General features: G+C 49.2%; 1 protein-coding gene across 4 annotated transcripts in view; it reads left to right on the plus strand.

Annotated features, from left to right (window-relative positions):
• MYH11 (myosin heavy chain 11) overlaps positions 1-12,887 on the plus strand; it is a 154,066-nt gene that overhangs the window by 64,343 nt on the left and 76,836 nt on the right. For 2 of the 4 annotated variants that reach the window (XM_032269627.1, XM_032269629.1), the window contains exons 5-8: positions 4,398-4,500; positions 6,396-6,416; positions 8,579-8,671; positions 12,279-12,342. In XM_032269627.1, coding sequence (XP_032125518.1) covers positions 4,398-4,500; positions 6,396-6,416; positions 8,579-8,671; positions 12,279-12,342 — 281 coding nt within the window. The remainder of the gene's footprint in view (positions 1-4,397; positions 4,501-6,395; positions 6,417-8,578; positions 8,672-12,278; positions 12,343-12,887) is intronic. The other 2 variants (XM_032269630.1, XM_032269628.1) reach the window with 1 other exon arrangement.

Genomic DNA, 12,887 nt, shown 5'->3' on the forward strand with positions numbered 1-12,887 from the left:
ACTCATGAAGCCAGCCTGGCTGACGGGTTAAGCGGCCATTGGGTAGCTCCTCCTAACCACTGGGGCTGGGCTGATTTAAAAGAATTGGCATCGGGGTAATTACAAGGCCAGGAGGCCGCACAGGGTCATGAGTCCGGTTCTTCTCCAGGAAGCTCGGACTTTAGGGTGCTCAGACCAGGAAGGCATCTTCACCCCTAAGGGTCAGGAGTCAGAAAAGCTAAGCTATCGGTTCTGGACCAGCCCTGAGCTTCATCAACCTTCAGACACCCATGAGCCTGGACCTTGGGATGTTTTCTTTGGCAGAACTTGCCGGGATAATTTATTTTTCCCAACAGAACTTGGAAGCAGTGGAGCCTGGCAGCTACGTGGGAAGGGATAGAGTCCCAAAGTTTACATCCCATCCCCATCCCTGGCAAAATGGGAGACCACAGCCACAGACAGGACTCACTGATGTCTTTGGTTTTTTGTTTGTTTGTTTTTTGAGAGCATGTCTCACTCTGTCGCCCAGGCTGGAGTGCAGTGGCACGATCTCAGATCACTGCAACCTCCGCCTCCTTGTTCAAGTGATTCTCCTGCCTCAGCCCCCCGAGTAGCTGGTGCCCACCACCACGCCTTGCTAATTTTTGTATTTTTGTAAAGACAGGGTTTCACCATGTTGGCCAGGCTGGTCTCGAACTCCTGACCTCAAGTGATCCACCTGCTCGACCTCCCAAAGTGCTGGGATTACAGGCATGAGCCATCTCACCCAGGGATGTCTTTGTTGTGAAAAAGAGGAGGTGGGAGAGGCTCAAGGCCAGGGGGAAGGAAGGAATTGTTGTGGGAAAGGAGAAGTGAGGAGCAGCAGTCCAGGAACACTGGTTTGTCAGCATGAAGTATGCTCTACACGTGTTGTTTGTGCACACTGCTGTCCTGATTCTTGTCTAGGATCTGAATAGGCTCAGGACCACCTAAGCAAGTGGTCTCCTCTGTCCCAAAGTTTCTCTCCTTTCTCTTGATTTAATCAGAATCCATCCCCTTCACTTCAGAATGAGTCTAGCAAAGTTCTGACATTAGCCTGATAGAAGTAATTCATACTAAGGTGTGAATGACTGAGTGGCTTGGTTCATTGATTTGGACAAATGAAGGCTCCTGGAATAGATGGAAGAACTCTGATGGAGTGGGGCTGGGGCTTCTCTCTGTCTTTCCCCTTTTCTATTTTGTTAAAATAAAAGGACAGGAGGCAGAACATGGGCTCTGGTGGCAAGTGGACCTAAGTTCGAATCCTGCTTCTCCTCCATTTCCTATCTATGTGAAAGCAGCAGCAATTGTGGGCTGGAGCAATTTGCTTCAACCTCTTTTGCCTCGGTTTCCCCAGGTGGGTGATGGGGATAATGAATCTCTTTCATTAGATCGCTGGGTGGAGTAAATGAAAAGATTTGTGAGCCCAAAGCCTCACACTGTGGAGGCCTTCAACAAATACCAGTTCCCCTTCCCCTGCCTTTCTTATAGCCTTAGAAAGCAAGTCCCTAGAGGGGTGGGCCTATGTCATGGAACAACTTATTGAAATACAGTAAAAGGAATTCTGATTGCGCTGGAATCAGAGACCTGACTTTCAATTCTGACTATACCCCTGCTTTGGTATGTGACCTAGGGAAAACTGCTTACCCACTCTGGGCAAGACTCCTTTTTCTATAATAACATGGAGGCAGGAGGAGGATAAAGGAAATAATTCATGTAAAGCAATTAGTGAAAGGACCCTTCCCCCTACATCCTGTCAGTGACAAACGCCAATTTTTCTCTCTTAAGAGATGGGATCTTGCTATGTTCTCCAGGCTTCTCTCAAACTCCTGGCCTCAAGGGATCCTCCCAACTCAGACTCCTGAGTAGCTGGGATTATAACTGTGGCCAATTCTCTGCTTCACCTCATCAGCTCTCCTCTTTTTTTTTTTTTTTTTTTTTTTGAAACAGAGTCTCGCTCTGTCATCAGGCTGGAGTGCAGTGGCGTGATCTCAGCTCACTGCAATCGCCACCTACTGGGTTCAAGCAATTCCACTGCCTCAACCTCTAGAGTAGCTGGGATTACAGGTGTGCACCACCGCACCTGGCTAATTTTTGTATTTTTGGTAGAGACGGGGTTTCACCATGTTGGTCAGGTTGGTCTTGAACTCCTGACCTCGTGATCTGCCCTCCTCAGCCTCCCAAAGTGCCAGGATTACATGTGTGAGCCACCAGGCTGGGCCCTGTTCTTCACTTTTAAACACACACACACACACACACACACACACACACACACACACACACACTTCCTTTCCTGGGAAATATGCCTTTGTGGTTCGCATTTCCTAAACTGCCTCTGAGGCCATGTGAAATAACGTGGCCATTGGCGTGGAAGGCCTCTGGGAAGGGAAGGGACCACACAGCGTCCCTGCAAGATGCCCCGTCATTCTTGGCAATCAGACACTTGATTTCAGGACAGCGGGACCTGTAGAATTAGGCCCAGCAGTTCAGGGCACTTTTTTTCTTTCTCCTTTTCTCTTTTCTTCTGCTTCTTTTTTAAGCCATGAGCAAAGTTATTAATGGGCCCTTGGCAGAGAAAACTAATTTCTTTATTTCCTAATTAGGAAGAAGGGCAGAGACTGGACTGGCTTTAGTGGCACTGGTTCAGCACGGAGAACCTTGGGCCGACCTCGGGGTGAACACATCCTTTTCCCAATTAAAAAAAAAGTCTCTCTTAGATTTTCAGGTATTAAGTGAGCTCAGAAAATGAGAGAGATGAGGCGCAGAAAGGAAGCACAGAAAGCAAAAGGAAACTAAAAAACAGAAGACGATAAACAAGGGAAGCCTCAGTCAAGGCCCTGTCCTTACCTTTCACGAGGAGTGGCGGGACGTAGAGGTAGCATCTGGATGGAACCGTTCCATTGTGATGATTTCCGGTGGCCAAAAGAGGCAGCTAGTTCACAAAGGCCATTTTGGTTAAAAAAAAAAAAAAAAAAAATCTACCCTTCACATTCCAGGAGTACATACTTTTTTGATAAGAGAAGCCATTCATGCTGATCTAAATCAGTCATTTACACTTTAGTGCGAATTACTTCAACTGGGTTTAGCCTTAGATACTTGGCTGAGATCATCAGATAGCCTCCTGATACACAGGGTGGGATTCCTCAGGGAATAAAGGAGCTTGCATCTGCCCAGTGATGAATGGGATAACCAGTTCTTTTTGGGAAGTTTTCTTTCCGTAAGAAAGCTCTTTGACCTTTTATCTGAGGTCCTGGTACTCCCAAGGCACTTCAGTCCTTTCTTGAAGGCTGCCTCGTGCCTGGTCTTTCCATTTCTAGCAATGCTAATGATGTCTTAAAAGTACACAGTTCCAAATAAACCTGCTTGGACCTTTGTAGGAAAAGAAAGGTTTTCTTTTTCACCCTGTTTTTTTAACGATGAGGTCTCGCTCTGTCACCCAGGCTGCAGTGGAGTGGTGTGATCATGGCTCACTGGAACCTCCGCCTCCTGGGCTCAAGCCATCCTTCCACCTCAGCCACCTGAGTAGCTGGGACTACAGGCGTGTACCACCATGCCTGGTTAATTTTCCTAATTTTTTAGAGACAGGGTTTCACTATGTTGCTCAGGCTGGTCTTGAACTCCCGGACTCGAACGATCCTCCTGCCTCAACTTCCCAAAGAGCTGGGACTACAGGCATGCGTCACCATGCCTGGCTAATTTTTAAATATTTTTGTAGAGGCGGGGTCTCTCTGTGTTGCTGAGGCTGGTCTCAAACTCATGGTCTCAAATGATCCTCCCACCTCAGCCTCCCAAAGTGCTGGGATCACAGGTATAACTGTGCCCAGCCAACTTCTTCACTATTTGTATTTGATTTTTTTTTTTTTTAGACAGAGTCCCCTTTGTTGCCTAGTCTGGAGTGCTGTGGTGTGATCTCGGTTCACTACAACCTCTGCCTCCCAGGTTCTAAGAGATTCTCTTGCCTCAGCCCCAGAGTAGCTGGGATTACAGGCATGCACTACCATGCCCGGCTAATTTTGTATTTTAGTAGAGATGGGGTTTCTCCATATTGGCCAGGCTGGTCTCGAACTCCTGACCTCAGGTGATCCACCTGCTTCAGCCTCCCAAAGTGCTGGGATCACAGGCATGAGCCACCGCACCCAGCACTGCATCTGAATTCTTTCCTACATCCTCTTGGAAGGAACAGATTGAGCATCAGACCTAAGTTGGGGACCCAGCTCAGTTCACTGCCAGAGATGTGACCTCTGTCAAGTTACTTCCCCTCTGGAAGCCTCCATCTCCCCATGTGGGAAATGGTGGCCGTGGCCATTATCATCCTGTGTGGCTCACGGAGCTGCGGAAAGGTTACCATGGAATGTGTGCATAAACTATGTCCACTGGGTCACTGTTCCTGTGTCTTTCAGAGGCGAATCCGGAGCTGGGAAAACCGAGAACACCAAGAAAGTCATTCAGTACTTGGCCGTGGTGGCCTCCTCCCACAAGGGCAAGAAAGACACGAGTATCACGGTGAGTGGCAGCTCCCAGTCAGAGGCCGTGGCTCAGCCAGCCCATCTCCAGCTTGCAGGCCGACCGAGATACAGAGCATTGTTGCAGGAACTCAGGTCCTGTCTGACTGCCCCTCCTCTGAAGACTCAAAGAGGGACAGTTTTTTCTGGCAAGCAGGCCTGTTAAGGATGGGCGATTCCTTGGCTCAGCTGGAAGCATCCCTCCAGAAGGTGGCCCGTTTTGTGAAATGGGAATAAGCCCACTCCCTTCCATAGTGAGCTCTTCCTTCGCATCGGGGCTTCTCAGGGGTGGCATTGATGTCATTTTTGACCAGATAATTCTTCCTTGGAGGGGCTTCCTTGTGCCTCATAGAGTGTTTAGTGACCTCCCTGGCCTTGCCCCACTAGATGCCGATAGACCCCCCCTCCAGTTGTGACAACCAAAAATATCTCTAGACATTGTCAGATGATCCCTGTCACGGGATGGTTGCCCTGGGTTGAGAAGCGCTCCATTAGTGAATCTCTGTACCGTCCCTGGGGTTGAGACAGCTTTTGGGTTTCCTGATTCCTCCAGGAATTCCTCCAGTGTCCCCCTGTCCCTGGGATGGAGATGCTGGTATCACTCAGCCCATGGGCTTCGGGGCAAAGTCATTCAGTAACTGTGGATTGAGCACCTACTGTGTGCCAGGCATCACTTGGGGTGAGAACTCGGGGATATGTCTGAGAGCTGCTGTTAGTTTCTTCTCTGAGCTTCTGAACCTGTGGTAGAGAGCGTGGTTGTCAAAGAATCACAAAATAAACAGATGATGACACAGTATGAGGAAGAGCTTGGAAGGAAAAGAAGGGCAGGTTTCTGAAGTCATGCCCCCTAGGGCCCATCCTTCTCTTCCTCCTCGTGTGTCAGCCCTGCCCCATCTGTCCCGGAGGTCAGGGCAAGTGCTGGGACCGCCAGGACTAGCCAGCGCCTCTGTCTTCAGGTTTGCAGGCAGGAAGATGGTAGGGTGGAGATCTGACCACCGCGTGGGCTGTCTCCAGTTCTCGCCATTACGGATGTCGCTTTGGCCCTCAGAGGGGACTCTGGGGCAGCTGCCATGGCTGGCTTGTCCAGAGGTCCTTGGAGATCTGGGCTGGGTGCTGGTTGTGGCTTTGGGGAACTTTCCGTCTCCGAGCAAATGCAGGAAACTCAGGATTCCCGGTCCTAGAAGTGCCTCTGGCATGTTGCTTTCTAGCCATCGTGAGTGGGAACAGCCCCAAAGGTTGTGTGGCAGTGAAACTACAGTTTCCCATGCCTGCCCTTTCCCTACGGAGGAAGACTAAGAGCTCATACTTCCTAAGAGGTCATGTTTATCGAGGGCCTGCTATGTGCTGCTGCTTTTGGCTGCATGTGTGAACACGTCTCAGACATGGTCTCATTCGATACTGTTTTAAGGAGCCTAATGTGGCCCCAGTAATTATGAAGGACTTTGAAATGTCTGATCTCTAAAACTTAGAGAAAGGAGGAAGCGGCTGAGGTTTTGGTGGCCGCGGCGGGAAGATGGCTTGAGTCCAGGAGTTTAAAACCAGCCTGGGTGACATAGTGACACTCTGTCTCTACCAAAAAAAAAAAATAAAAAAAAAAAAAAACAAAACAAAAAACAAGAGAATTAGCCAGGCGTGGTGGTGCATGCCTGAAGTCTTAGCTACTTGGGAGGCTGAGGCAGGAGGATTGCCTGAGCCTGGGAGGTCGAGACTGCAGTGGGCTGTGATCGCATCCCTGCAGCTAAACTGAGAGAAGAGAAACAGTGGCAAGGAAAAGGGCAGTTTGTCTTGGGAGCTCCAGGCTGTTTGGGGGGTTGCAGTCATGTGTTCTCCAGCCCCTGCTGTCCATGTGATGGAATGCCTCTGACACTTGTTTTATACTGTGTTGTTCAACCACAGCAAGGCCCATCTTTTGCCTACGTGAGTAACCGAGAGTGTTTTCCGGGTGTGCAGGGGAGGCACGGAGTGGATTTAGATCTGCATGGTCCTCTTGCACCCACTGAGTCCCGTAGCTGGTGGTAGAAATGGGGTAGGCCCTGGAGTTTCACAACTCAAATCAGTAAATGCACTGAGATACCATCCCGTGGGCATCTGATGCCAGGGCAGGGTGTGGGGGTGCATTTGCCACCCGTGGGACTCCTACTGGGATCCCCGGGCTTGTGCTCCAGGCTGAAATGGATTTCTCCAGTTCAGAATGAACCCCTGCACCCTTTCAACGCATCCACCCTGGTACCCTTAACTAGACGTCTGTCCCTTCTGCCTGAGTGTTTTAGGAGTGTCAGGCCCCAGAGCTTCCCCGGCTCAATGGACATTGGATGGCACAGCTGTGGCATGCCTCCCTCTTCTCTCCCTGCCATCATCCCTGAGTTTCTTCCCCCGGCCCTGTCCCTGGTGCACTTGTGTGGCCCTGTGCATGCGTGTGCAGTGCGTGTCTGTCTATTGCATGCTGGTTGCTTGACTCAAGGCTCCAGAAACAGTCTTGGAGGTCATGAGGTCGCGATGCACTAGCTTTGGTGGCGTGGTAAGGCCCCAGCTACGCAACGCATAACCTGGTCCTGCTTGGACCTCCGCACATGTAAACTCATCTCTAACGCAGAGCTTGAGGGGCTGGCATGTGGGTCCCAGCCTAGAAGAAATCCTTTAACCCATCTTAGTTAGACCCCGGGTGACAGAGCTGCAGAACAGAAAGAAAATTAGAGTCCTTATGTGAGATCTGCTCTTGTGTGACGTTGGCTGAGTCAGTTAACTTCTCAGGGCCACCGTTCTGTCATCTGTAAAATGAAGGGTTTGAACAAGGTCCCCCCCTTTAAAGCTGTCTTGCAAACACTTTCCAACCCTGCCTGCTAGAATCCCCATTCTAGAAAGGGAGCCTTTTTCAGACAGCATGGAGACCCCAAGTTTATGTGAATGAAAGTGATTCCCTAGTCGTCTTCCCACCAGGGAAGACACGCCCACGGTGCTCCTCGCAAATTTCCACTGGTCTCAGCTGCGGCGATTCCACTCGTAGCTGAGATTTTTATGTGGCTGAGGCTTTCGCTTCACCTTTCTCTGGGAGCTACAAAAAGGAGAACGTGTGGACAAATAAATAGCAGCTCCCTGCTTTGTCCTGAAGACTAGGTACCTTGATGCCTTCCTGGCGTGGGGGACGAGGAGGAAGCCACACCCATCCTTGTCCCTTTAGACACTTTCCCGGCTCCTGTCCAGCCCAGCCCTGCTGCCTGGAAAAATAGGGAAGGGAAGGCAGGAGGGCAGGTTAAGGAGAAAAACTCCCAGAATCCAGGGCCTGGAGGCCTCAGGGCGCGTCTGCAGCCGCTGTGTTTTCAGGCTAGGCCAAGAGCAGCTCATTCGCTTTCCCAGCTTAACTTACCATGTCGGCCCTTTCCTGCCATGATTAATCACCTGACCGCGTTTGTGCACAGGCGCCCCGCAGAGGGGGCCGGTGGGCTCTGTACAGTCTCAGCTGCCTTTAACCCGATGAATGGAGCTCAGGCAACCTGCTTCGAAGCTTTATTCTGCAGTCCGCTAAGAGGATTCCTGGTGGGTTTTGTGCATTCCTTATTTCCCTTCCATAGGAGACTTCAGAAGACCAGTCCTGAGAAAGGAAAAATTGTAACTAAAAAAAAAAAACTGCACTAAAATAACCAGAAGGAGGATTGTAACGATTTAGCTTGAAGGAGGCTGCTTGTTAAACATGAACAGCAGCGCGGCCGCCATGTACAGCGGGCGAGCTGGTGCACTGCGCAATTCCGTGGGGCACCATTCATCGTGATGTAAATGACATCATTGGCAGTGTGCAAGGTGGTAGCTTTGAGTGACAGTAATGTTGTAGAGATGAGCAGGCCCTAATCTTGAAAAAAGTAACCTTCCCAGGTGGCAGATGTCCTAGCTATTATAGACTTCAGATAGTTGCTTCTCTTCTGAAATCCTCCTGTAAATCTGGAGGGGTCTAAGAGGAGGGAGGAGGGAGGAGGGAGGACAGAACCTGTGCATCCAGGGCAGAGTTTTGTGGCAACATCCATCCAAGACAGAACTGTCAGGACCTAGGTTGCTTTCTCCAATAACTAGATGTGAATGAATTTTAGGGAGAGCTGGAAAAGCAGCTTCTACAAGCAAACCCGATTCTGGAGGCTTTCGGCAACGCCAAAACAGTCAAGAACGACAACTCCTCACGATTCGTAAGTAGCAAAGCCACGCAGGTTTTCCCGAAAAGGCTTGGTGTCATCTACTCCCTAGGGCTGCAGAGTGTGTGTGTGAGGAGGTAGGAGGGGCGTCTGATCCTGGAGAGAGGGGCTGTACCTTACAATCTTGCAAGGGCTCTTGCCTCTCACTCTCTTGTTCATTCATTCACTATTCATTCAACAAATATTTATTGATCAGCCGGGTGCAGTGGCTCATACCTGTAATCCCAGCACTTTAGGAGGCTGAGGTGGGAGGATCACTTGGGCCCAGGGATTTAAGACCAGCCTGGGTGACACAGTGAGACCCCATCTTTATTACTAAAATAAATAAAAATTTAAATATTATTTATTGAGCACCTGGTATGTGCTAGACACTTACATCCAATACCATTTTATGTAGCAAAACATGAATTGAGTGTCAACTATGTACCAGGCACACACCTCCTCCAACAAATATTTAGTAAGTACCTATTCTGTACAATTATTCTGGTAGGCACTTTTTTTTTTTTTTTTTATTTGAGATGGAGTCTTGCTCCATCGCCAGGCTGGAGTGCAGTGGCACGATCTCGGCTCACTGCAACCTCCGTGGTAGGCACTTCTATATGTACCACTGTTCCCTTGGCCTTTTTTTTTTTTTTTTTAATTTGCTGTTATTATAAGTGCCTACTGTATACCAGGCACTGAGCTAGGCTCATAGAATTGTGATGAATAGTTCAGATGTGGTTCCAGCCTTCATAAAGCTGCTTCTTCCAATTGAAGAACAGACAGTCAGTGAGGCAGGGGGTACCATCTTCCCATGCACACTTCAAGGCAAAGGTTTTTGCCTGAGCCCAACAAGGGCAAGAGAACTCTAAAAGAGAGTGATTGTTAGGTAGACAAAAATGGTTTTATTGTACAAAAGAAGTGGTCACTTCCATAGGAGGGCCAGAAAGATATTTTAGTGAGAAAAGATTAAGGGAAAATGGTCTCTGCCTTCCAGGAGTAGGGGATCTCTGAACTGTTGCCCACTAGGATGCGGCCCCATAAAAGACTGCAGAAAGCTCTGCTCTGCTGAGCATATTCACATAGTGGTCCCTGACCCTGTGATCCCCAAGGCCCATTTTAGTAGCAATTACATAATGTCTCCTTTCCTTGCCTTCAGTTAGTATCATAGATAATATCATCTCCTACACGTATTAGATGAATACACATCAGCATAATACCCTAACTGTAATATCAAGAAGAAACAGCAAAAGACAGTTCATAAGAAAAACGTGCGTTTCAGGCCAGGCGAGGTGTCTCGCACCTATAATCCCAGTACTTTGGGAGGCTGAGGCGGGCAGATCGCTTGAGCTCAAGAGTTTGAGGCCAGGCTGGGCAACAGGGAGAAACCCCATCTCTACAAGAAAAAAATAAATTAAGTGCATTTCAGCATTTCAGTGCTTAGGCCGGACCACACCACCAGAAGGCACAGTAAGAGTCAGACACTTAGGTCTGTCCACTGCGACAGCTACAAATACAAGGAACAGGGTCAGATTCGGGGACTGAAGATGTTGGGATGGGATTTTCCATAATGGCAACTGACTCTCAGTGAAGCTCTGAACCAAAGAACAGTCTTCTCTGGAGTCACACAGATGGGATATTCTTATATTAGAACAACATTTTAAATACTTTTTCATGCTTTTATTTAAAAGCATAAAAATCTAGGCCAGCCACAGTGGTTCACACCTGTAAACCCAGCACTTTGAGAGGCTGAGGCGGGAAGATCTCCTGAGGTCAGGAGTTTGAGACCAGCCTGGCCAACATGGTGAAACTCTGTCCTGACTAAAAATACAAAATTAGCCAGGCGTGGTGGTGCATGCCTATATTCCCAGCTGCTTAGGAGGCTGAGGTGAGAGAATCGCTTGAACCCGGGGAGCAGAGATTACAGTGAGCCAAGATCACACCACTGCACTCCAGCCTGGACAACAGAGGCAGACTCCATCTCAAAAAAAAAAAAAAAAAAAAAAAAAAAAAAAAAAAACACGCACAAAATCTAAAGGCATAAAGATGAGGTTCTAAGCCTAGCTAATTACAAACTGGTTTTTCCCTCCAAGAGTGGCAGCTGGGACACTGGAAGAGTCATAGGATATAGACAGAGATTGGCAGCAGAGCCTATCCTGGTCATTGCAGACTCCCAAAATATCCTTGGCCCCCCCCATTTGCTAACAGTGCCCCCCATCACCATGTGACAAACCAAATCATCACTTCCACCGATTCCCGAAATCCCCACAGCAGATGTACCACCTCCACTGAGAAGCACTGTGTTTGCATGTTACAATTCAGTACAAAGTCTCTAGCCATCATAAATGAGAATAAGTGCAAGACACACCCCTAAAAACATCCTCCACTTACTGGCGTCCCTGTCTTCTTGGGAAGGAGAGTGAAGGAAGGTGCCTGGGCCTTGCCTGTGACCAGCCGGCTCTCTGTGGCTCCATTTGGGATATGGCCATCCCAAATCACTCTACTGCCCGTGTCCCGATGGGAGAGTTTGAAGGTTTTGTCAAGGACTGAGCAAGCCTAGGGGATGGTGTCCACACAGGTCTTTGCTTCCCACCACGTTATGTCGTGGTTGGGGAAACGGATGCAATCCTTTGTCACCTATTGAGGAAGCAGGAAAGGGGTTGATGCCAACAGATGAAGGACTGTGTTCATGGCTTAGCTGAGGCAGGTAGATTGGACCGTCTTCTCCAAATGGAGATACTTGAGCTCCAGTGCGAGGGGCATGACCCAATCCTGCCTAAAGGACATCTTACACAGGGCCTGCTTGGGTACTGTGGGCAATGCATACTCACCTGTCCCGCAGAGAAGGTTTAATCCTTAGTGGGATGATGTGAGTGAAGCATGTTTCGGAGCAGGATGGGGCAGCGAGAGGGAGCCTCCAGCCCTTGAATATGGAAAACCTTCCTTCAGCTTAAGGCTCTACCTCTCAGGAGCAATGTCACATAGGACAAGTCACCTGATCTCTCTTAGCCTTAGTTTTCCCAGCTTTAAAATGGGGATAGTGGGCTGCAGACTCCTGTAATCCTAGCATTTTGGGAGGCCGAGGTGGGAGGATTGCTTGAGTGCAGGAGTCTGAGGCCCATCTGGGCAACACAGTGAGATCCCATCTCTACAAAAAAAAATTTAAAAATTAGCTGGACATGGTGGTGCATGCCTGTAGTCCCAGCTGCTTGGGATGCTGAGGTCATGGGGAAAAGGAGATTGCTTGAGCCCAGGAGTTCAAGGTTACAGTGAGCTGTGATTATACGACCACATGCCAGCCTGGGTGACAGAGAAGGACGCTGTCCCTAATAGATAAATAAATCTTTAAAAATGAGGGTAGCCATGGCGGATTACAGTCATTGCAAGAGCCAAATGAAATTGATCTGTGAACACGTTTCACACGTTCTGTTGCTGTCAGGCTGGGGTGGTTCAGCTCAGCAGTGCTGGTTCCACCTGACGAGTCTACCTGTGGGGCTCTGAGGGTTTGCAAGAATCTCCCCGCCCCCATCCTCTGTAACAGCTCCCTCCCTGCTTGCCCACAGCATGGGGTTAAAGGCTGAAGCTGGTCAGCAAAGCCTGAACTGTGTTTTCCTGTTGGCAGGGCAAATTCATCCGCATCAACTTCGATGTCACGGGTTACATCGTGGGAGCCAACATTGAGACCTGTATCCTTTCCCTGAGCCTGGGCCACACGGGCACCCCTGCCCCCTACCAACCTCCTGCCCAGAGGCTGGGAGAGTCCAAGAGCCAGCTCTGTTTTTCCAGCATCTTAGTTTTCTTCCAGAACAAATCTTCCCCTTAACAGTGGCACAGTGGTTAAACACGTGTGGACCAGACCCCTGCTTTGAACCCCAAACAAGCAGCCTAGCCTGCATTTGATGCTCAGATGACCTGTCCCTTAGCTGAGTGACCTTGGGCTAGTTACTCCACCTCTCTATGCGTCATCAGCAAAATGGGGATGCTAGTGAATCGTACACACCACATAGAAACGTGAGAATAGAGTGAATGAACTCATAAACCTCTAGGCATCATGCAAGGCACAGAGAAGGGCTGGCTGCGTGCTGTCTATTGTATGAACTTCACTTCATTCTTAGTCGACTGTGGTTGCACCACTGTACTCCAGCCTGGGTGACAGAGTAAGACCCTGTCTCTAACAAATAATTTTTCAAAATGGGGTTAGCCACGATGGACTGCAGTCATTGCAAGAGCC

Source organism: Sapajus apella, unplaced genomic scaffold (assembly GCF_009761245.1).
Source record: "Sapajus apella isolate SASKATOON/1434 unplaced genomic scaffold, GSC_monkey_1.0 scaffold196, whole genome shotgun sequence".
NCBI classification, from domain to species: domain Eukaryota; kingdom Metazoa; phylum Chordata; class Mammalia; order Primates; family Cebidae; genus Sapajus; species Sapajus apella.